General features: G+C 44.7%; 1 protein-coding gene across 2 annotated transcripts in view; it reads left to right on the top strand.

The window, feature by feature from the left end:
• The window catches only part of MTF1 (metal regulatory transcription factor 1), a 46,677-nt gene that overhangs the window by 12,277 nt on the left and 9,295 nt on the right, over positions 1–25,105 (top strand). For both annotated transcript variants that reach the window (XM_055401534.2, XM_055401533.2), the window contains exons 3-9: positions 6,502–6,740; positions 7,578–7,709; positions 10,625–10,698; positions 11,128–11,264; positions 14,243–14,320; positions 22,589–22,685; positions 23,391–23,986. In XM_055401534.2, the coding sequence (XP_055257509.1) occupies positions 6,502–6,740; positions 7,578–7,709; positions 10,625–10,698; positions 11,128–11,264; positions 14,243–14,320; positions 22,589–22,685; positions 23,391–23,986 (1,353 nt within the window). The remainder of the gene's footprint in view (positions 1–6,501; positions 6,741–7,577; positions 7,710–10,624; positions 10,699–11,127; positions 11,265–14,242; positions 14,321–22,588; positions 22,686–23,390; positions 23,987–25,105) is intronic.

The following is a 25,105-nucleotide window of genomic DNA, read 5'->3' as shown; positions in this document are numbered from 1 at the left end:
CGAGATTGGGGAAAGCAGAGAAGAAAGGAACTGGGCGTTTCCAGTAGAGAGAAAAGAGAGAGCAAAGGCAGCAAATGGGACTCTAGTGTCGCAGTTAGAGAAGAGGGTACTGTCCCTTGTGGACCTTAGCAGATCCCTGCTGTTGGCCTGAAGAGGACCTTGAAGGAATTTGAATACATGGCTAGGGAGTTGGGACTTCATCATTTGAGCAGAGAAATGGCATGTGTGGGCACTGTTTTAGAATAAATCTGGTGGTGATTGGCTTCAAAACTAGGCCCTGAGACATGAGAATGCCTGGTCAGTAGTTCAATTCAGCGGGTATTTATGGAGCACCTCCTATGTGGCCTAGGGAAGGGAAAGGTGTGAGTGAGCAGGAGAACCCTTATCTGCTGCTGCTGCTGCTAAGTCATTTCAGTTGTGTCCGACTCTGTGTGACCCCACTGACGGCAGCCCACCAGGCTCCCCCGTCCCTGGGATTCTCCAGGCAAGAACACTGGAGTGGGTTGCCATTTCCTTCTCCAATGTGTGAAAGTGAAGTCGCTCAGTCGTGTCCGACCCTTAGCGACCCCACGGACTGCAGCCTACCAGGCTCCTCCATCCATGGGATTTTCTAGGCAAGAGTACTGGAGTGGCTTGCCATTGCCTTCTCCGGAACCCTTATCTGGGGAACCTAAAATCCTGCTAGGGATTGGGCTTTTGAGAGAAGGACCTGGAGTCCAGGGGAGATGGGAGGACTCAGGGCCCCTCCCTCCCCACCCCCACAGGTTTTCAGGGTTTGGCAGATGCCTGTGTTTGTAGAATGGTTTTCACATTTAAAAATTATTTTTAATCAAAAGAACATTATTTCATGATATATGAAAATGATGAAATTCATATTTCATTGTCCAAAAATAAAGTTTTTTTGGAGCACAACCTTGCTTGTCCATTTATGTACTGACGAGTTGACTCACTGGAAAAGACTCTGATGCTGGGAAAGGTTGGGGGCGGGAGGAGAACGGGACAATAGAGAATGAGATGGCTGGATGGCATCACCGACTCTGTGGACATGAGTTTGAGTGAACTCCGGGAGTTGGTGATGGACAGGGAGGCCTGGCGTGCTGTGATTCATGGGGTCGCGGAGAGTCGGACACGACTGAGCGACTGAACTGAACTGAACTGATGGTTACTTTCAGTGCTTCCCAGATGGCTCAGTGGTAAAGAGTCTGCCTGCCAATGCAGGAGATGTAGTTTTGATCCCTGGGTCAGGAAGATCCCCTGGAAAAGGAAATGACAACCCACCACAGTATTCTTGCCTGGAGAATCCCATGGACAGAGGAGCCTGGCGGGCCACAGTCCATGGGGTTGCAAAAGAGTCAGACACAACTTAGCGTCTAAACAACAAATGGTTACTTCCACATACATACGGCAGCGGAGTTGAGTAGCTGTAAGAGAGACCACATGGCCCAAAAGGCCCTTGAGTCACCCCATCCTAACATCAGACCCTCCTTCTCTGAATGTCCTCCTCTGTACCTGAGGCCTTTCCCTCTACCCGTCTTCATCTTCATGTTCCTCCCAGATCCTCAGCTTCTTTCTTCCAGGACCCTTTTCCTTCCAAATACTCTGAAAACATATCTTACGTCACACAAACGAGACTTTATCAACTCAGAAGTCCACCTGTGCTGCCACTCTGCATCTCCATTCTCTGTCCCTGCCTTTCATGATTCACCCTAAAGCCAGACTTCTGACCTCATCAGTCCATTGAAACTAGTCTTGCTGAGTCCTTGGTGAATTCCTAGCTGCTGGATCCTATACTTTCCCTAGCCCTTCCTATCTTCCTTGTTTTTTCTGACAACATCCTGATCATTCTCTTTTCCTTAAGACCTTTTATCTTATGGCTTCTGTGACTTCCATGTCCTTTGTATTCTCTTCCCAATTCCCCAGTCCTGTCACCCATTCACCCATCAATGGCATCTCTTCTTTTTACCAGTTCCCTAAACATTGGTGACCTTTAGAAGTCCGTCCTTTGGCCTCGTGGCCAAGATTTTATTGAGCATCTACTATATGCCAGTCCCTGTGTTGAAATACTTTACATGAATTATCCCTAATCCTTAAAACAACCCTAAAAAGATTGATTTTCTTTCCTCCATGTTGTAAATAGGAGTTGGAGACTTAGCTTAAGTAATTTTCCCAGAGTTACACAGCAAGTAGCAGAGTTGGGCCTTGAACCAGCCTGCTTTGTTATATAGTAAAGGCAACTATTATCTGTGTACCAGAAACTCCTGCACTAGACTTTATTTTTTAGCTTCCAGCCTATATGTGTGTCTACTAGACATTGCTACCTGGCAGCACCTCAAGCCCAACTTATCACCTCTCCCCACCCTCTGTCCAGTCCAAAATTGGGATGTGACCATCGGCTTTATCATCCAGGCCGTAACCTTGGGAGTTGATCTTGACTTTGCCTCTCCCCATTGCTGCCACGCCTGAGCACAACTGTTGTCACTAGAGCCACTCATTTCCCCCCACTTTTATTTTCTCCGGAATTCATCTCTCATAATGTCCACTGTCACTTTATTTATTTATGCTCTGTGACATGTGGGATCTTAGTTCCCTGACCAGGGATTAAACCCAGGTTGCCTATAATTGGGAGCACGGAGTCTTAACCCCTGAACTGCCAGGGAAGTCCCATCACCTCCCTAGTTTGGCTTCCTCTCACCTCTGTCTTGGACAGTTTTCCTCCTTCTCTTAACCTGTGCTACCCCTTCTTCTGTTCGCTTACCCTTCCAGTCTGTCTTCCATAGGTTTCCAGAACGATCTCTTCTAAACCCTCATCTGGTTGTGTTACTGTCTTGGTTAAAACCAAGATTATCTTGGCTCCCTGTTGTCCTGTTCCTCTACTTCACAGCTTAACTGAGGAGGCTTCACTCATTTTTCTAGATTCTTTTTCCTGTCTCTTACCTACTGAGGTGTGTTTGTGGTCTCCTGGACCAGAGTGCTCACTCGTCTCTGCATGTAGTTGTCAAGGCGTTACCTCTTTTGGAATGCCTCTCTCTTCCAGTTTGTCTAAGGAACACTTTTTCAGTTAATCCCTAAAAAATAGACCAATAGGCAAACCAGAACACACCCTAAGTTCAGACAGAATGCCTGTTTCTAAGCCTTCACTGAGTCCAGTCTTTCTGAGGAGGATTCAGGTCAGTTCAGTCGCTCAGTCATGTCCAACCCTCTGCGACCCCATGAATCACAGCACGCCAGGCCTCCCTGTCCATCACCAACTCCCGGAGTTCACTCAAACTCATGTCCGTCGAGTCAGTGATGCCATCCAGCTATCTCATCCTCTGTCATCCCCTTCTCCTCCTGCCCCCAATCCCTCCCAGCATCTGAGGATTCAGATCAGATCAGATCAGATCAGTCACTCAGTCGTGTCCAACTCTCTGCGACCCCATGAATCACAGCACGCCAGGCCTCCCTATCCATCACCAACTCCCGGAGTACACTCAAACTCATGTCCATCGAGTCAGTGATGCCATCCAGCCATCTCATTCTCTGTCGTCCCCTTCTCCTCCCGCCCCCAACCTTCCCCAGCATCAGAGTCTTTTCCAGTGAGTCAACTCGTCGCATGAGGTGGCCAAAGCATTGCAGTTTCAGCTTTAGCATCAGTTCTTCCAATGAACACCCAGGATTGATCTCCTTTAGAATGGACTGGTTGGATCTCCTTGCAGTCCAAGGGACTCTCAAGAGTCTTCTCCAACACCACAGTTCAAAAGCATCGATTCTTCGGCGATCAGCTTTCTTCACAGTCCAACTCTCACATCCATACATGACCACGGGAAAAACCATTGCCTTGACTAGACGGACTTTGGTTGGCAAAGTAATGTCTCTGCTTTTTAATATACTATCAAGGTTGGTCATAACTTTCCTTCCAAGGAGCAAGCGTCTTTTAATTTCATGGCTGCAATCAGCATCCACAGTGATTTTGGAGCCCAAAAAAATAAAGTCTGACACTGTTTCCACTGTTTTTCCATCTATTTCCCATGAAGTGATGGGACCAGATGCCGTGATCTTTGTTTTCTGAATGTTGAGCTTCAAGCCAACCTTTTCACTCTCCTCTTTCACTTTCATCAAGAGGCTTTTGAGTTCCTCTTCACTTTCTGCCATAAGGGTGGTGTCATCTGCATATCTGAGGTTATTGATATTTCTCCCAGCAATCTTGATTCCAGCTTGTGCTTCTTCCAGCCCAGCATTCCTCATGATGTACTCTGCATATAAGTTAAATAAGCAAGGTGACAATATACAACCTTGACGTACACCTTTTCCTATTTGGAACCAGCCTGTTGTTCCATGTACAGTTCTGACTGTTGCTTCCTGACCTGCATACAGGTTTCTCAAGAGGCAGGTCAGGTGGTCTGGTATTCCCGTCTCTTTCAGAATGCTCCACAGTTTATTGTGATCTACACAGTCAAAGGCTTTGGCATAGTCAGTGAAGCAGAAATAGATGTTTTTCTGGAACTCTCTTGCTTTCTCCATGATCCAGCGGATGTTGGCAATTTGATCTCTGGTGCCTCTGCCTTTTCTAAAACCTGCTTGAACATCTGGGAGTTCACGGTTCACATATGCTGAAGCCTGGCTTGGAGAATTTTGAGCATGACTTTACTAGCGTGTGAGATGAGTGCATTTGTGTGGTAGTTTGAGCATTCTTTGGCATTGCCTTTCTTTGGGATTGGAAAGAAGACTGACCTCTTCCAGTCCTGTGGCCACTGCTGAGTTTTCCAAATCTGCTGGCATATTGAGTGCAGCACTTTCACAGCATCATCTTTCAAGACTTGAAATAGCTCAACTGGAATTCCATCACCTCCACTAGCTTTGTTCGTAGTGATGCTTTCTAAGGCCCACTTGACTTCACATTCCAAGTTGTCTGGCTCTAGGTCAGTGATCACGTTATCGTGACTATCTTGGTCGTGAAGATCTTTTTTATACAGTTCTTCTGTGTATTCTTGCCACCTCTTCTTAATATCTTCTGCTTCTGTTAGGTCCACACCATTTCTGTCCTTTATCGAGCCCATCTTTGCATGAAATGTTCCCTTGGAATCTCTAATTTTGAGGATTAGTTTTCCCTTTTTTATGTTTCCCAAGCACCGTGGGTGTGTACATCGTCCAACTCAGCACAGTCTATAATCATTTGTGCACATGTGCCTCCTTAAAATGATGCTTCTTAGAAAGAAAGCTTTTTGTCTTGTTCACCTTTTTATCTGTGGTATCTAGCTTGTTGCCTGGGCTATAGGAGTTCATTAACTGTTGAATGAATACCAGTCGTGTGGCAAGAGTAGTAGACTAAAGCTTGGAGATGATGAGGATTAAAGGAGGAAGGTGTTTGCTGACGCTGAAGAATAGGCAGAACTAGCGCCTTGCTCTGTGTAGTGTCAGGACCTTGACGGAGTCTTTCCACAGATGCTTTGTCTCATTTTGTTCTGCTCACAAGCACCGTGAGACAGCAGGGCCTTCAGTTCTGCCATGCAGAAATCAAGACCCTTTAGTTCAGAGACGTGGAAAGACCTGCTCAAAGTCCTGGACCTAAGCACCAGTATTCATTTTTCTCCAGCCAAGGCTGTGATGCTTCCCCTTTCCCAGGAGAGAGATGGGGAAGGTTTGGAAGATGAGAGAGAAGCTTTGGGCTGAAGCTATATGTAGAGGTTACAGAAAAGGAGTGACTGACTCAGGGAAGAAGATAAAGAGCCCTACGGAATTGCTTTGTGGTGTAGGGCATGTTTTCAGAAGGAGAGGGCATTGGTGAGAAATGTTTTTCAAATACTAAAGGAAAATTGGGAAGGAGGAAAGAGTTTGACCACCAGCAAGTTCAGGAGCATGGTTTCGGCCATTGAAGGCACCTTGCCGAGTGGTCCCACAGGCATTGAGGGAAGTGGAGGCTCCTGTGGATAGCTCACTTTCCAGGAAGAGTGGTGAGGGAAGGGGACCAAGAGGATGGCAGTTTGAGAAATGCCATGCTACCAAACATTCCCCGAAATCCATGATGCGTATTTTTCATTGTGTAGATCTGAAATTCTAGAAGAGACTATGCTGGTATATAACTGAATTAGTACACCTATGACTGAGTATATAAATTTCAGAATGTTTTAAACTCAGTTTTATATTGGTTAATTCTCATCAGGTTACAGGCCCAGAGGACAGGATGTTGAGTCAAACCCTAAAGTCAAATTCTAGTTGAGTGTGGGTGAGTGTATTAGTATATGCCCACCTTTAGGGGGTGGGTGTTGACTGGATCCCGGTCTTATATTCATTTAGAGTATTTAACTACCTCTGCTTTGTCTCTTGCCCATTGCTCTCATCATTTGTTGCCCCGGTGTAATTTGCTCAGCAGGAAGAGTTCCCCACTGGTGTTAGAGGGTGCTTTCTGTGTCGACGACAGAAGCCTGTGTATCTCACCTGCCTCTCCTGAGAGCCTGGCTCTGGGGGGAGTTAGGCCCTGGGCAGCTCTGTTGTGCCACTGATGAGGTGTCCTCCGTCTGCCAGGTAAAGCGGTACCAGTGCACCTTTGAGGGCTGTCCCCGCACCTACAGCACAGCAGGCAACCTGCGCACCCACCAGAAGACCCATCGAGGGGAATACACCTTCGTCTGTAACCAGGAGGGCTGCGGCAAGGCCTTCCTCACCTCCTACAGCCTCAGGATCCATGTGCGGGTGCACACGAAGGAGAAGCCATTTGAGTGCGACGTGCAGGGCTGTGAGAAGGCGTTCAACACGCTGTACAGGTCAGCACCCCCCCAAGCACCGCCAGCCTCCGAGCCTGGCTGTGTCGAGCCTGGCTGTGTCGTGACCACAGTGCCCGCCCTGCACCGTGCGGACGCTCGCATGTGGGGCTCTCAGGAGGGCAGCCACGCTCAGCTGCTCACGGTTCCTCAGAGGAGCTGTAACATGGACACATCCTGGGTCGGTTCCCGTCAGAGAAGCTTTGTGTCTGGATTTGTGTCTCCCGGAATGACATCCCGGCCTGAGGATTTTAGTAGTTGGTATGGAATAATATCTCCTGTTGGTTCAGGAACTTGATATTAAGGATTCTTTGATTTCCTTCCCAGCCTCAACTTGAAGATTAGCTTTTTTGTACCCCCAAGAAGTGGGGAGTGGTCTTCATTAGCCATCTGTCTTTTCTACCGTTTATATCAGAAGACTTATATTAGTCTTCAGCGTTGGCTATCACATAGCAAACATGATAATAGCTAACACTGGTGGGCTCCAGTCCGTAGGATCGCAAAGAGTCGGACACAGCTGAGCACAAGTACTTGAAAAGCACTTGCTGCGTGCTCGGCAGTGTCCTGTGTGCTGCAAAGGGAATGGAAGCACAGAGAGGGTCAAGATCCCCTTCTGGTAGAGGAGACCAGAATTTGAGTCCCAGGCAGCCTGGCTTCAGGGTCACACTCACACCGCTCTGCTGCATAATTCTTTGAATTTCTCTTTGAGCACAAAATGTTGATATTAGTGTATCATGACTGTAGAATTCTTATGTACTTGACCTTGATGCACATTAAGCTGAAGTGGGAAAGCTCTGGCGTGCATTATGACAAAGGGGATTTCTCTGGGGTATCTTGCAGGCTGAAAGCACATCAGAGGCTTCACACAGGGAAGACGTTTAACTGTGAATCTGAAGGCTGCAGCAAGTACTTCACCACACTCAGTGATCTGAGGAAGCACATTCGAACCCATACAGGAGAAAAGCCATTTCGGTGGGTCTTGCTGTTTTCTATTTATCACTGACCATGTTTCGGGGGGGTGTCTTGATGTACTCTAGTATTTTTCAAAATGGGAAGGAAATCCCCTTTGCTAGTTCTTTGGGCAGTGTTCGCTGTCCCCAGGATAGCTATAAACTACTGCAGACTGAAGGAAGGGTGCTGGGGTCCAAGAGCGTCTCTACCTGCTCTGTGGACGATGGCGTCTCTGCCTTATTCTTTCCCTTTACTTTTACGAAGCGTTTACTGAAACGCCCTCATCAGTACTAGAGAAATGCTGAGATGCAGGCTCTCCTGAGAACCTTAGTCAGCTCTGGTGGAAGAGAACCACAAGCAACCAGACAGTGTGAGAATGGGACGCCGGGCACGGGGGTGAGGACGCCTGCCTGGGAAGAGTGAGGCGGGAAGGAGGGGGTGAGGGGCACAGATGCTTAAGCCGTGGGACAGGTAGTGTTTGTTTTCAATCACTTGTTTGGTTGTTGCTTTGTGCACATACACTCATAGGAGCGTCTTTTTTAAATTAATTAATTTATGTTAATTGGAGTCTAATTACTTTACAATATTGTAGTGGTTTTTGCCATACATTGACATGAATCAGCCACGGGTGTACATGTGTTCCCCATCCTGACCCCCCTCCCACCTCCCTCCCCATCCCATCCCTCAGGGTCATCCCAGTGCTCCGGCCCCAAGCACCCTGTCTCATGCATCAAACCTGGACTGGCGATCTGTTTCACATATGATAATATACATGTTTCAGTGCTGTTCTCTCAAATCATCCCACCCTCGCCCTCTCCCACAGAGTCCAAAAGACTGTTTTATACATCTGTGTCTCTTTTGCTGTCTTGCATATAGGGTTATTGGTACCGTCTTTCTAAATTCCATATATATGCGTTAGTATACTGTATTGGTGTTTTTCTTTCTGACTTACTTCACTCTGTATAATAAGCTCCAGTTTCATCCACCTCATTAGAACTGATTCAAATGCATTCTTTTTAATAGCTGAGTAATATTCCATTGTGTATATGTACCGCAGCTTTCTTATCCATTCGTCTGCCGATAGACATCTAGGTTACTTCCATGTCCTGGCTATTGTAAACAGTGCTGCTGCTGCTGCTGCTAAGTCGCTTCAGTCATGTCCGACTCTGTGCGACCCCATAGACGGCAGCCCACCCATTTCCATTTATATATATATATATGTGAACACACTTACGTATTTGCTGCTGCTGCTGCTGCTGCTGCTGCTAAGTCACTTCAGTCGTGTCCGACTCTGTGTGACCCCATAGACGGCAGCCCACCAGGCTTCCCCGTCCCTGGGATTCTCCAGGCAAGAACACTGGAGTGGGTTGCCATTTCCTTCTCCAATGTGTGAAAGTGAAAGTGAAGTCGCTCAGTCGTGTCCGACCCTTAGCGACCCCATGGACTACAGCCTACCAGGCTCCTCCATCCATGGGATTTTCTAGGCAATAGTACTGGAGTGGCTTGCCGTTGCCTTCTCCTTACGTATTTGATACATGTATAAATATAAGCTGGAAGGAAGGAGTTGTATCATCTACTTTCTCCTGTGCTCACAGCATATAGTGTGGTTCTGGGCATTCAGCAGGGATTGAAAAACAACTTTGGAGTGATTATATGATGTTTTTAATGAGGTGATCAGTTTGTAAGGATTCATCCTAAATACAACATAGATATATTACTGAAAACTGTCTCTGTCTCAGAAACATGTCTCTGAATTTAGGCAGGAGGGATTGCTATTAGGTTCATGGCATTAAATATGCTGCCTTTCTATTCTGAAATCACTCATCTCATTAGGACACCTAAAAATCGGAAAGTCTTCAGGGACAGTCAACTCTTCAGTTCAGTTCAGTCCAGTCAACTCTTAAACACCAATTAAATGGAAATGTGTTTTTAAGAATTACAGATACATTTCTGAGTCATAGCCCCTCTAAAGGCAAGAACGTTTAGATCCTAGTTGGTTACTCTCCAGCTGCTGTGAAGCTTGGGTTGCATTTTCCCCCATACGGCTGTCAAGGGGATTCTGATTTCTATTCAATTACACATGTTTTTGTCAAGATTAAAACTGCTAATTTTTCTTGAATGTTAGATGGGGCTTTAGACGCAATGATTTTGTGTACTTAAAAGGTAAAATGCTTTAGAGAAGCTTTCTATTTAAAGAAATAAAATATTTTGGCTTATAAGTATATGCATTTGTTCATGTAAATAGTGACCGAATGCCTGCTCTGTGCAAGAGCTACAGCAGATGTGAAGAACCACATGGACCCTGCCCTCAAAGGAATTGCAATCTAGGAGAGGAGATAACAAATGTATTCACACAGAGATAAAATAAGGTTGGGAATGACAGGCGCCATAAAAGCAGCATGCAGGTGAATGCCCTTGGAGTCCTAAGGAGGGTAATATTGCCTCTGGGTTTAGTTATCAAGAAAGTAAGAGAGAGAAGTTCTCTGAAGATGACAGATAATTACATTGTAGCCGGTGTATTCTGACTGATTTTGCTCTAGTGTTGTATTTTGCGCCCTGTGCCTATGTGGAAGCCTCTGTACCCATCACCGATATTCCTTATGTTTCATTTGCCACAGTAGGTTTTCCATATGCGTTCTCTTTGTCAATAGAATTCTGTTGTATCATTCATCAAAAGGCGTTTCTTGTTAGGGCTCTCAGCTTGTGCCTTACCTGTAGGACAAGAAATATGTTTCCTGGGCCAGCCTCTCCCTCTGATACCAGATTCATCACCTTACTTTTCCAGGGACCTGTCATCATTCCCATCTGTAAAACCCGTTTTGTCGATCTGATCATAGTGTTCTGAGCAGTTTTAAGTTTGTATTTACAAGAGATATTGAAGATAAAGGTCGATTAGCTAATGACTGCTATCCTCTCTGCTTAAACAACTCCCTTAGGTGTGATCATGATGGCTGTGGAAAAGCATTTGCAGCGAGCCACCACCTTAAAACTCACGTCCGTACACATACTGGTGAGTTTAGGAGCCAGTAAATACGAGTGTTTCCATTGAGACCTGTTCCGCTTTGTGGGGAGAGCAAGTCTAACCAGTTGGCCTTCACCTATAATGTCTGAGTTCCTCTCAGATGTTTAAAAGGATCTAAAGACTGGACTCAGGAGCTTAACCTTAAGAAATAAAACCAATTCAGAGATACTCAGTAAAGAGTCTGAGGAGGGGAAAAGAAACTAGTCTTCTCTTTTAACTTCCAAAGAGCAGGCCATTCTCAGTGCTTTGCTCTGCATTAAATTTTAGGACTGGGATGGTTAACTTGTGGGTAATTGATCCAGTGTATTACTTGAACCCTCATTAGCATATTTACTTCCCTATGTTAGGGGAAAGTAGATGTCTCAATCCAGTGAAATGATTTTATGGTGAAATTAACACCTCTTTTCATTCTTGCAGGTGAAAGACCCTTTTTCTGCCCCAGCAATGGCTGTGAGAAAACATTCAGCACTCAGTACAGTCTCAAAAGTCACATGAAAGGTCACGATAACAAAGGAAGCTCATACAGTGCACTTCTAAATCACAGCGGATCAGAGGTGTGGAGTGTTTTGTCTCTCGTTTTGATCTGGGCAGCATAGAACAGCGACAGTTGTTTGTGTCTCAAAATAAAAGGTTAAAATGCCTTTTCTCTAAGTCTGTTAGCAAGAAAGAAGGAATCGGTGTCAAGATCTATGTCTTTGTGAGGGGGTGGCAGAAGCCAGAGATTTCACCAGGCTCCCTGTGCGTCAGCCCCTGATTTGGCTCCGCCTCCCCTCCGTCAGGTCTGATGGAAGAGGTGTCTTGGAACCAGAGGTCTCAGAATGGCTACCACAGGGTCGGCCAGGTGCTCTCAAAGGGTGTTATTTTCCCATTCATGTCCTGTAAAATAGTACATTTGAACTTGAGTTTGGGACACAATTTAATGATTTGCTTCACCCTTCCATTAATCCATCGCTGGAGAACCAGGTGGAGTCTGGGGAGGGGTGGTCCCCTGCCCTTTAGAATTGTCTGCAGACCTAGTGGTTCGATAGCCACTGCCTTTAAGGCACTGAACCACAGACAAGCCTCTGCAGAGGTTTAGGTGGTTTTGTCTGTTTTTCTTTACCAAGCCCTCTCCTCTATGGCTTCTTTCCAGAGAGATCCTGGGATAAATTTACTGTTACTACTTCTGATACGAGTTTGGGCACTTACCTTATGTCTTTTGCACCCAAAAAGAGAGAACTGTTGTTATTTTACTATTTTATAAATAAACTGGAAGCTCACTGACCCCCTTTAGAATAACAAGGTTCTTAAAGTATGTAATATGGTTTTGATTTGGGGAGAGACAGCATGATTCTGTGGTTTCTGATTTTTAAACAGAAAAGGATCCCTTTAAAAGGGCTCTTCCTCCTGTGTCTTATTGGTAATAATATTTACTGAATGTTTACTGTATGCCAAGTACTGTGCTAAGTTTTCTTCAGTGAATTATCCTGCTTACAAGAGGTCAGTATTATTATTCCCATACCACTGATAGAGAAACCCGAGGTAAGGAGAAATTAAATATCTTGGCTAAGTATCCAAAGGTTGTAATTAGTGCCCTTTAGGCAGACCATCTGATTCCAGAGCCTGGTTCTTGACCCCCCCCGAATCATACGAGGTTGTGAAGAATCTGAACTCACATCCAAGCTCCTCCACTAGACACATGACCTTCGGTAGATGGCTTCGTTGTGCCTCAGTCTCCCGGTCTGTAAAACCAGATAAAAACACTAAGACTTGAGAGTCTTTGCAAAGCTGCGTTTGTGAAGTCATGATCAGTTTTCTCGCTTTTGTAACAGTCACAGTTTCTCACCAATAGCTTTTACGCATTGGAGGTCCCCGTGCACAGGGTCCAGACTTCACATCTCTTGGCTGACTGTTAGTTCCCCAGTGGAGGGAATCTGCTCTAGTCTTAGGCTTTCAAAGGCATCAAGATTGCCTTTGAGTCCTAAATTTATATCTCTAGCCCAGATTTCCTCCTGAACTTTAGACATGTATTCAACCTCCTACTCGATGTCTCCACCCAGGTGATACTACGTTTCCCAGCCCTGACGCGTCCAACTTGTTCCTCCTGCCGTCTTCCACATCTTACTAAATGGCACCTCTGTTTTTCTAGTGGCGCAGGCCAAACATACTGGAGTCATTCTTGACTCCTCTTTTTTTCCCTCATTCCACACACCCACCGGCATCTATCAGTTCCATCTTCCTAGAATCTGATCTGATTACTTCATTCAAGCCCTTGTCATTGTCTGGCCTGGATTCTTGCAATGACCTGCTAAGTGGTTGTTAAGAAAACCTTTCCCCTCCCTTCTCCCCACTGATACTCCACCCTGATCTTCCTAAACAATGAGGCTAATCACGTCTGTTCTCTGCTTATACCCCTTCAGGAGCTTCTTACATCGCTTAAGGTAAAAGTCAGAATCTCCCCAGTGGCCCAGAAGGTCCTGGACACTCTGGCCTGGTCACTTCTCTTCGTTTACTTCCCTTCATTTCACTTGAGTCGTACCATCCACCTTGCGGTTCCTTGAACTGGGGAAGCCCACCTTGCCTCCAGGCCTTTGTGTGTGCTGTACCCTCTGTGTGAATCACTTTCCCCACGTGTGTGCATGGCCCACGCCTTCTTCAGTATCTGCTCCAAGAGTCCCTTCCTGATCTGATAAAAGAGCATCTCTTACTCTCGCCTTCTCGACTCCCCTTAGTTTCTTGTATACTGTATATTTATTTGGTTTTTTGTCTGGCCCCCTCCCCACACTGAATGGAAGCTCTCTGGTGGCAGGCACTTTATTACTGTATCCCTGGGCCAGGAACAGGGCTTAATACATATTAGATGCTCAGTGAGTATTTGTTAAATACATGCACGAGTCAGAACATATGATGCATGAGGTAAAGTAGGGCAGCCACATAAAGTATGTGAGTCACAGCTGGCATTCTGGGAATCCAGAATTCTGAGTTAGCACAGTACCCGTATAGGAATAGTAACCCCTCAGCACCACTCTAAGTGACAGTCCCTGAGATGCGCATGCTGGGGCCACAGTGAAGTAATGGAAGATGGACTTGCAGTCAGAAGCACTGGGTCTGGGTTATGTTAATTAGCAGTGTGACTTTTGGACCGTTCACTGCTAATCTTAGCATTAATTTCCTCATACTTAAAATGGGAATGTGAAATAATACTACAGAGGATTATATTAGTAGTAAATGAAGTCATGTATTGCTTTGTCAATGATAGACCAATTTCACAAATATTGTTGATTTCATGTTATTATAGCTTTTGTTACTCTGGAGCCTGAGTCATAAGATAATTCTTAAACTCTACTAACCATGTTTAAGAACGTAAACAATTTCTTCTTAAGAATATCAGGATTTTAAAAATTGAAATAATTCATGTAGCCTTTGTTTTGAATGGTTTTTTATTCTCTAGACATTTGGAATCTTAGGGACACTGTAATCAAGTGTCTTATTACATAATAGAATACAGTAAATCCCAATTGTTTGTCAATTAGAATTTTTTTTTCTTTCACAGGATACAAATCACTCACTTTGTCTGAGGAATTTAAGCCTTCTGTCCACAGATTCAGAATTTCAAGAAAATTCCAATACAGTAAGTGTACCTGTGATACAGGTGTTATTAAAATAAGTGCAAGAATTGAGCCTCCCTTTGGTGGGAAAATTGAGTGAGGCCAGTCTTGGAAGTCTTTCAGATTGAGTTGTGTTCAATTACTAACCACTTAGGGTGTTTTGATTTTGTTTCCTGAACTGAAGAGCTCTCATTGGAGAGGTTGTTCTCTCTGATGCATAGTGCCTTTTGACCCAAATCACTCGCTTGATAACCTCCTGCACCAGAAAATAACTTTCTTTATTTATTTAGCAAATATTTATTGGGTGCCTCCTCCAGTCGGGCAGAGTGCTGGTATGAGCTGGTAGTGCTGAGGCAGTAAGTGTGGCCTGGCCTTGAGTGGCTTAAATTCATCCAGTGTAAGGGATAGCCAGGATTCCAGTTTGCAGACATTTCTTAAGTCCCATCAGTCTGCCCTGAGTCAGTCCTTTCCTTTCTCTAGGCTCACTGCACAGGGGTTCTGGAGGGGACCATGTCTACAGGCCCACTGCTAGGGGACAAACCCAGTGTCTCTTGATCTGCTTGCTTTGGTTCTCTGTGCCATTCCCATGGCTTCATGCTATGTCTTGCAAACCACTGAATCAATCCTGAGCTTAGCCTCCTTTAGGAGAATCCATGAGCTTTACTGGGTCACTGACACTGGTGGTTAAGTATGCATTTTTGGTAATTTTTCTCTGGTAAATAAATATAGCTTAGGTTAGATTTTCTGTGAGTGTGTGCATAATAAATAAGGAGGAATCAATGTGCTAGGTATTTGAACAGCCTTTCTACAATGTAGGCTCTTGGGCCTCACCCAAGCCTACTGAGTCAATATCCTCTGGGAGGGGTGCCTGACACTGCACAATTTTATATTAGCACACCAGGGCCTGGGTTCTCCTGGTAATGGCAGAACTGTTCTTATCAGACCAGCCCTCCCACAGAAAACGACTGTATATGCTGGGCAAAATATGAAAACAACTACTTGAAGGCACCAGAGAGCAACCCAAACAGGCAGAGGTAACATTTGAAAGAAGGGGCCACTTGGAAGATAGCAGTGGCACTGGATGGGGCTTCAGGCTTTATGGCTTATCCATCTCAGAGCAAGCCCAGTTGATACCAAACAAGATGGCTCAGGCTCAGTAAACACTCGCTGTTACTGGAGTGACTGCCCAGAGGACAGAGTTCAGGGCCACTGCAGCACCTGGAGAGTTGCAGGGGATGACCTGGAAAGGAGAAAACAACACAGGTCGAGTCTCAAGTTCTGTGTATGAGCTATGTCCAAACCTCTAGTTGACCCCTGAATTGTGGGTGTGTGGGGCAGCCCCCAAGCAGTCCAGCTGAGGCTAAAGAGCTGGATGAAGATGACAGCTGCCATCTACCGCAGGGAAGACGGAGCTTGGAGTTAGAGCATAGCCAAGTCACTGGAATGTTTTAGCAAACAACCAAATTCTCTTGCAAGAAGTGTAACAGAATCCTGAGTCTCTGCAGCATATCATTTGCAATGTCCAGGGTTATCCAAAATTAGTAAACATAAGAAGACATAGGAGAACATTACCTCTACTCAAGAGAAAAGGTCATCTATGGACTACGGAGACTGACCCCAAGATGAGCCAGATGATAGAATTAGTGGACGGGCATTTATAAGTAGCTCTTAAAATGCTCAAGCATATTAAGGATTACTTGTAATGATTTAATAAATAGGAAATCTTAGCAGAGAAATAGAAATTATAAAAAAATGTCCCAAATGGAAATTCTGGAACTGAAAATATATCGAAATTTAAAAATTCACCAAATGGGCTCAACAGCAGACCGGAAATAACAGAAGAAAGAATCAGTTGAATTGAAGAGAGTTCAGTAGAAATTAACCAATCTGAAGGACAAAAAGCCCTTTTATGATTCTTTGGCATATTCACATTTCAGAGCTGATGCTCTCAGAGTACTGGGTCAAGATTGCCCTCTAAACCGCACAGGGCAAGACTTCTGGGTATACTGTCTCCTTAATGCCAGAGATCATGGGAAATGGTTGAGGTATCCACTCCCTGACTGGGACTTGACACGTGACTGAGGAGCTTCTGGAGCCCTGAGGTCACAGCTGGGAAACCATATGAGGGGACATTGAGTACTTGTGAAAAAGGAAAGCTTCTTCTATCCATAATTTACAGCAGCAAGAGAGAGAGGCCTGTTTTTCTCCCCTGGGATCAAATTATAGGTTGTGTCCTTGTCCTCCAGCGTTTAATCTTTCAGACTAAGACCAAGGTTCCTTGAATAGGATGGATTTTGCCTTCCTTGCTTTAAAAGAAATGATAATGAGTTGTTAAAATTAAATGATATATTTTTATGAGATCATCATTTCCAGGTTCCTGGGCAGCCTGCATGTTTCTGTGTGTCCTAGGTGTGAAATTGGGCTGAAGCTCTGAGCAACGGCCCCTGAGCCTCAGGATCCATCCTGTTCCCAAACAGCTCAGTGTTCTCATGTCTCTCTGCTCCAGGACCCAGAGGCTCAACCTGTTCTTCTCTCCTCATGTGGAAGGGGGGTGGTTCCCACTCTCTCTGTCCCCAGGGTTATTGCCCTGAAGCCTGGCAGTGGCTGAGTCAGTCCCTTTGGCACTTACCTTTTTTAATTTAAAAAAACAACAACCTTTTTATGGAGGTATAATATACATACAGAAAAGTACACCTGTCATAAATGTACAGCTTGCTGAGTCATCACAGTTCATCATATCCCGGTGACTGTGGCAGGAGGGAGAGTGTGGGGCACAAGAGGATGGTCACATCTGAGTCCCTGGGACGGCCACCAAGTGTAGGTTCTTGGCTTTGTGCAGGGAAGAATTCAAGAGTGAGCCACAGTAGAGTGAAAGAAGGTCTCTTCAGGGAGGAAACACTCGGTGCACAAGAGTGTGGACCATCTCGGAAGGCACGAGAGGCCCAAGCGGCAGCAGGGTATCGGGCTGTCAGAATTTATGGGGGTGGGTAATTACCGGGAGTTGGTGATGGACAGGGAGGCCTGGGGTGCCGTGATTCATGGGGTCGCAAAGAGTCGGATACAACTGAGCGACTGAACTGAAGTGAACTGAATGAGTAGGAGGAGTATTCCAGCTATCTTGGGGAAAGGGTGGGGATTGCCAGGAATTGGGCCACTGCCCACTGTTTGGCCTTTATGGAAGACAACTCATGGCCATTTTGGACCTAGTTGCTTCTAATCACTTTATGTTGTGTCCTTAGGTCATGCAGGGAAGAATCTGCCTGGGAATGCAGGAGACACAGGTTCCATCCCTGGGTCAGGAAGATCCTCTGGAGAAGGAAATGGCAACCCACTCCAGTATTCTTGCCTGGGAAATCCCATGGACAGAAGAGCCTGGTGGGCTACAGTCCATGGGGTTGCAAAAGAGTTGGACACACCTGAGCAACTAAACAACAACAGGCCATGCCATTCTTTTAAAGGTTGTGCCCTGCCCCCTTCCTTTGTCATAACCAGCACGCAAATCAACAAATAGAACATTCCCAACACTCTAGAAACCCCCATCAGGTCCCTTAACAGCCATTACCTCTTCCTAAGGATAACCACTGTGTCCTGGCTTCTCACAACCTAAGATGAATTTTGCCTGTTTTTATGTTTTCTATAGTTCGAATGTGGCCTGTACTCATTTGTCCTGGCTTCTTTCTTGCAACATTTTGTTTGAGGAATTAATCCATGTTGTTGCATATAATAATATATAGATTATTTGTTCTCATTGTTAAAAGTTATTCAGTTTCAGTTCAGTTGCTCAGTCATGTGCGACTCTTTGCGACCCCACGAATCACAGCACACCAGGCCTCCCTGTCCATCACCAACTCCCAGAGTCTACCAAAACCCATGTCCATTGGGTCGGTGATACCATCCAACCATCTCATCTTCTGTTGTCCCCTTCTCCTCCTGCCCTCAATCTTTCCCAGCATGAGGGTCTTTTCAAATGAGTCAGCTCTTCACATCAGGTGGCCAAAGTATTGGAATTTCAGCTTCAACATCAGTCCTTCAATGAACACCCAGGATTGATCTCCTTTAGGACGGACTGGTTGGATCTCCTTGCAGTCCAAGGGACTCTCAAGAGTCTTCTCCAGCACCACAGTTCAAAAGCATCAATTCTTCGGCGCTCAGCTTTCTTCACAGTCCAACTCTCACATCCATACATGACCACTGGAAAACCCATAGCCTTGACTAGATGGACCTTGGTTGGCAAAGTAATATCTCTGCTTTTTAATATGCTGTCTAGGTTGGTCGTAACTTTCTTCTAAGGAGTAACTGTCTTTTAATTTCATGGCTGCACTCACCATCTGCAGTGATTTTGGAGCCCCAAAATAAATTTTGGAGCCACTGTTTCCACTGTTTCCTCATCTATTTGCCATGAAGTGATGGGACCAGATGCCATGATCTTAGTTTTCTGAATGTTGAGCTTTAAGACAAGTTTTTCACTCTCCTCTTTCACTTTCATCAAGAGGCTCTTTAGTTCTTCTTCACTTTCTGCCATAAGGGTGGTGTCATCTGCATATCTGAGGTTATTGACATTTCTCCTGGCAATCTTGATTCCAGCTTGTGCTTCCTCCAGCCCAGCGTTTCTCATAATATACTCTGCATGTAAGTTAAATAAGCAGGGTGACAATATACAGCCTTAACATACTCCTTTTCCTACTTGGAACCAGTCTGCTGTTCCATGTCCAGTTCTAACTATGCTTCCTGACCTGCATACAGGTTTCTCAAGAGGCAGGTCAGGTGGTCTGGTATTCCCATCTCTTGAAAAATTTTCCACAGTTTATTGTGATCCACACAGTCAAAGGCTTTGCATAGACAATAAAGCAGAAATAGATGTTTTTCTGGAACTCTCTTGCTTTCTCCATGATCCAGCGGATGTTGGCAATTTGATCTCTGGTGCCTCTGCCTTTTCTAAAACCAGCATGAACATCTGGAAGTTCACGGTTCACATATTGCTGAAGCCTGGCTTGGAGAATTTTGAGCATGACTTTACTAGCGTGTGAGATGAGTGCAATTGTGCGGTAGTTTGAGCATTCTTTGGCATTGCCTTTTTTGGGATTGGAATGAACACTGACCTTTTCCAGTCCTGTGGCCACTGCTGAGTTTTCCAAATTTGCTGGCATATTGAGTGCAGCACATTCACAGCATCATCTTTCAGGATTTGAAATAGCTCAACTGGGATTCTGTCACCTCCACTAGCTTTTTCCTAAGGCCCACTTGACTTCACATTCCAGGATGTCTGGCTCTAGGTGAGTGATCACACCGTTGTGATTATCTGGGTTGTGAATATCTTTTCTGTACAGTTCTTCTGTGTATTCTTGCCACCTCTTCTTAATATCTTCTGCTTCTGTTAGGTCCTTACCATTTCTGTCCTTTATTGAGCCCATCTTTGCCTGAAATGTTCCCTTGGTATCCCTAATTTTCTTGAAGAGATCTCTAGTCTTTCCCATTCTGTTGTTTTCCTCTATTTCTTTGCATTGATCACTGAGGAAGGCTTTCTTATCTCTCCTTGCTGTTCGGGTGTTTGCTATGACCAGTGTGTTCTCTTGGCAAAACTCTTAGCCTTTGCCCTGCTTCATTCTGTACTCCAAGGCCAAATGTGCCTATTACTCCAGGTGTTTCTTGACTTCCTACTTTTGCATTCCAGTCCCCTATAATGAAAAGGACATCTTTTTTGGGTGTTAGTTCTAGAAGGTCTTGTAGGTCTTCACAGAACTGTTCAACTTCAGCTTCTTCAGCATTACTTGTTGGGAAATAGACTTGGATTACCGTGACATTGAATGGTTTTCCTTGGAAATGAATAGAGATCATTCTGTCCTTTTTGAGATTGCATCCAAGTACTGCATTTCAGATTCTTTTGTTGACTATGATGGCTACTCCATTTCTGCTAAGGGATTCCTGCCCACAGTAGTAGATATAATGGTCATCTGAGTTAAATTCACCCATTCCAGTCCATCTTAGTTCACTGATTCCTGAATGTCGATGTTCACTCTTGTCATCTCCTGTTTGACCACTTCCAATTTGCCTTAATTCATGGACCTAACATTCTAGGTTCCTATGCAGTGTTGCTCTTTACAGCATCCAACCTTGCTTTTATCACCAGTCCCATCCACAACTGGGTGTTGTTTTTGCTTTGGCTGCACCCCTTCATTCTTTCTGGAGTTATTTCTCCACTGATCTCCAGTAGCATATTGGGCACCTACCGACCTGGGGAGTTCATCTCTCAGTGTCCTATCTTTTTGCCTTTTCATACTGTTCATGAGGTTCTCAAGGCAAGAATACTGAAGTGGTTTGCCATTCCCTTCTCCAGCGGATCACATTCTGTCAGATCTCTCCACCATGACCCGTCTGTCTTGGGTGGCCCCACATGGCATGGCTTAGTTTCACTGAGTTAGACAAGCTGTGGTCCGAGTGATCAGATTAGCTAGCTGTCTGTGATTGTGGCTTCAGTCTGTCTGCCCTCTGATGCCCTCTCTCAGTGCCTACCGTCTTACTTGGGTTTCTCTTACCTTGGATGTGGGGTATCTCTTCACGGCTGCTCCAGCAAAGCGCCTGAACAGTTATTACACTAAGTGAATACAAGAGTATGTTCTGTCTCCTGCCCTTGGGCATTTGGAAAGTTTCTAGTTTGGAGCTGTTAGAGTAGTACTGCTCTGAAAATTCTTGTACATCATCTTCTGAAGTCACAGACTCATTCCTTTTAAGCAGTGTTATTCCTGTAATGATTCATAAACAAGTAGGACAACAAAAAAATACCAACCATGAAGAAGTTGCAAAGCTTGCAGCTTAGTGGTAGTTGTTAGCTCACTGTTTTTCAAACTGGGTGGTGCATCTTTATTGGGTTATAAAACAGTGGTTTATAGTCAACATTTTGAGAACAGAAATAGAATAGAAAATATAGAAGACATTACAGATCATAAGGACAGGCTCTGTTCCATAGACTTTTGTTTCAGTTATACATTCATATGTATGTAATATATTTTATAAATTATTATATATACCCACTCCAGTATTCTTGGGCTTCCCTGGTGGCTCAGACGGTAAAGAATCTGCCTGCAATGCTTGAGACCTGGATTCAATCCCTGGTTTGGGAAGACCCCCTGGAGAAGGGAATGGCAACCCACTCCAGTATTCTGGCCTGGAGAATTCCATGGACAGAGGAGCCTGGCAGGCTACAATCCATGGGGTAGCAAAGAGTCGGACACGACTGAGTAACTTTCACTTCTATAAATTATTATAAATTATATAATTTCCTAGTTTGTGTCATGATGAAAAGTTTCAAGGCATTTTCTTGGCCTGTGATTCCTAACTCTGGACTAGAGACTGAAAGCCTTACATAGGTTTCTGCTTTCGTGTTACAAAGAATACGAACAAACTTTTTGGCCAACCCTATATCACACTGGTCGTCAGCGTCACTGAACTTCTTAGAATCTTGCTTTTGTCACTGTTGCCCTACAAAATGCGAAGTGGAGGTGGACCACAGAGAAAAGAATTACTGTTTTTCCCCTTCCCCTAAAGAAACTAAACTAAAGGGAAGTCTAGAGGTGGTCATTTTATTTGGTGCCTGGCAGGAGTCAAGCCCTCAGGGCACCAGGTGTTTTGGTTTTTCATAGCTTTTCAAAATGCCTCTGACCTTTTCTTAACTGTAAGTTAGAAAGAAACAGGAATGACAGTGGTGAGGATAAGGCCATTATTATTGTCTGTTTATGTTTCTTTATATTGTTTGATTCACCACCATGTGTACATATTAGAATATTATAGATGTTATAACTTTGAAAGATATTCACAATATATTATTATTACATGAGAAAAGCAAGTTCCAAGTAATAGATATTGTACAACCCCACTTTTATGTAGGATTTTATCTTTCAGAGCAGGGATCAGCAAACTTTTTTTTTGTAAAGGGCCAGATAGATAATTTCAGCTTTGTGGCCCATACATTCTCTACACAACTCCTCAGCTCTGCCATTGCAGTGCAGAAGCTGTAGAGGTATTTCAAAAGTGAACCAGAGTGCCTATTCCAGTATAACTTTATTTGCAGAAACAGGCATTCAGCCAGCAAGTCAGTTTGCCAACTCCTGCTTTAGAGTGTTTGAAGACCCAGATCTTCAGTGTCTGAGGCTCAGTAAATGTCACCTTAGGAAGAGAAGTTAGAAACCAGAATCATAGCCAAAGATCATTCTCCTCCTGCTGCTCTGTGCTGTCTCGTGGTGCAGACCTGCTTTTGGATGGCGCACCTCATACGTTTGTCTCTGTCTCTGACACAGGGCCAAAATCTCAGCACTCTCTCACCAGCAATCATTTTTGGACCAATGTTCCAGAAGTCAGATGATCCGGCAATTCAGGAAGATCCTCAACAGACAGGTTTGTTACACAGACTCTCTTCCTGCTCAGATCTCTGCACTGGGAAGGAGAATTCACACTTGTTGACACAGTAGATGTCAAGCACAGTGATATATTTCAGGTACATTTGAATGAAGTATACTTTCATTGAGGGATCAGAGAAGGATGGGCTTTTTAGCTCAGTTCCACTTTTTTCTTTCCCCCGCTTCCCTCATCAAGGATTTACTTGAGGACCTACTTTTCCTGGACCCTCTCCAAAAGCTTTCATTGGCTTCAAAAAGTGAGAGGAATCATGAGCGCTTTCTCCTGATATGACATCCCATTCATGAGTGGGTAGAATCCACAGACCAAACTTCAGATATGTAGATCAAACCGTGTTTGAATGAAAATATGTCCCTGAAGCTTCACAGTAGTTAGAGGGTGTGTTCGGTGGTCATATGCCAAGAAAAGAATATCTAATCTCTTTTCCACAAAAGCCATAGGACACATTTTTTTATGGTTAGACCCATACTAGGTCTTCGTGTTTAGGAAGTGAGGTTGATCTTGAAGCCTGGTGCTTTGGCCAGAGGGGTCATTACATGAAAAACTGAGCCAGCCTGTCTGCAGTGAAGGAATCGGCTCTAACAGACTTCAGCTGTCTTTGGTATAGCCCATAGAGACTGTGTTTTTGTGGCTTATATAAGGGTTGGAATGTGTATCTATATTTCTATTTCTTTTTCTTGCCAGCTGCCTTGATTGAAAGTTTTAATGGTGATGCGGAGTCAGTCAATGATGTTCCGCCATCCACAAGACATTCAGCATCTTTATCTCTTCCACTTATACTGCAGCCTGGCATCTCCGAGCCACCCCAGCCTCTACTACCAGCCTCAGCACCATCTGCTCCTCTGCCTGCTCCCTCCCTAGGAACTGGTTCCCAGCAAGCTGCATTTGGCAACCCCCCTGCTCTCTTACAACCTCCAGAAGTGCCTGTTGCCCACAGCACGCAGTTTGCTGCTAATCATCAAGAGTTTCTTCCGCACCTCCAGGCACCGCAGCCCATCGTACCAGGACTCTCTGTTGTTGCTGGGGCCTTGGCGTCAGCAGCAGCAGTGGCATCAGCCATGGCAGCACCACCCCAACCACAAAGTACTACTGAGCCCCTGCCAGCCATGGTCCAGACTCTGCCCCTGGATGCCAACTCTGTCCTAACTAGTAATCCCACTATAACCATCACCCCGACTCCGAGCGCGGCTATCCTGCAGCCCAGCCTAGTCATGGGAGAGCAGAACTTACAGTGGATACTGAATGGTGCCACCAGCACGCCGCAGACTCAAGAACAAATTGTAAGTATGATGTGGAAAGGGATCCACTGGGGTGAAGTGTATTTCTATGGGTGACATGTTCAGAGGCCTTTACTTCAAAGAAGGAAAACGGCTGTCGTTTCTACCCCGAACACATCATTCTGCCAGTCATTTCCCCCATAATCAAGCAGGGTGAATCTGGGAATGTTGCGGTCAATACCTATAATAGAGGGCCAGAGAAACAATTTTCAAATTTACCTAGGTATTTCAGCTGTGGTCTGATTCTGTCAACTCCGATAGGAGAGCCCGAGAACGTTCTCCAAGGCAGAGTCCAGCCTAGGCTGAGGGACCGATGGGACCTCATCAGATGGAAACAGACCGCAGTGGCCAAGTCAGAAGTAATCTGTGCTCCCAGAATCCATTGTAGAGCCATTTTCTACCCAAGTGTGTGGTCTCAGTGGCTAAGGAAATGACGTGGTTGTTCAACTGAGTATATTTTGAGGGCCTGCTGTATACCAGATACCACACAGGATACTCTTGGAAATCTGGAAAAGTGAAAAAAAAAAGCATGATTTCTTTTTGATAAAAGCTTATATTCTAGTTAAAGAGGCTAAAATACCTAAAAGAAAGTTAATGCTACCAGTAGATAAAGTGTCAAATAATAAAAGTAATGGTAATAAAAAATAATGGCTGTGACTTATTGAGCCCTTACTGTATGTACGGGCTTCCTGTGCTAACTTATTAAAATTTAGGATCTAACGTGCCAGTCATTACCATAGGTACCTTATTTTTAGATTATATATATTTTTTAGGTTTTATCGAACAGATAGTAAGAACTTCCATAAACTTCCTGCTCCCTGCCCACCCCCAGCCTAGTTTCCTTCATTATTAACAGCTTGTATCAATGTGGTACTTTTATTGTAAATGAATTAATATTGATAAATGATTATTAACATTTCTATATGTTTGTATTTCTAGATGTCACCCCTCCCCATGCTAAGTATTTTAATCACAGCAATCCTAGGAAGTAGATATGATTTTATCTATGGAGAGCTGAGACCCAGAGAAGTTAAGTGACTAGTCCAAGGTCACACAGCTTATAAATGGCAAAGCCTAGACAGACCAGTCCCAGAATCCATGCTCCTGATTGCTACCTTGTGC

This window comes from Moschus berezovskii, chromosome 4 (assembly GCF_049115385.1).
Source record: "Moschus berezovskii isolate FMDL1 chromosome 4, NW_MosBer_1.0, whole genome shotgun sequence".
NCBI lineage: Eukaryota > Metazoa > Chordata > Mammalia > Artiodactyla > Moschidae > Moschus > Moschus berezovskii.
This window is presented reverse-complemented; position numbering and strand designations above follow the sequence as displayed.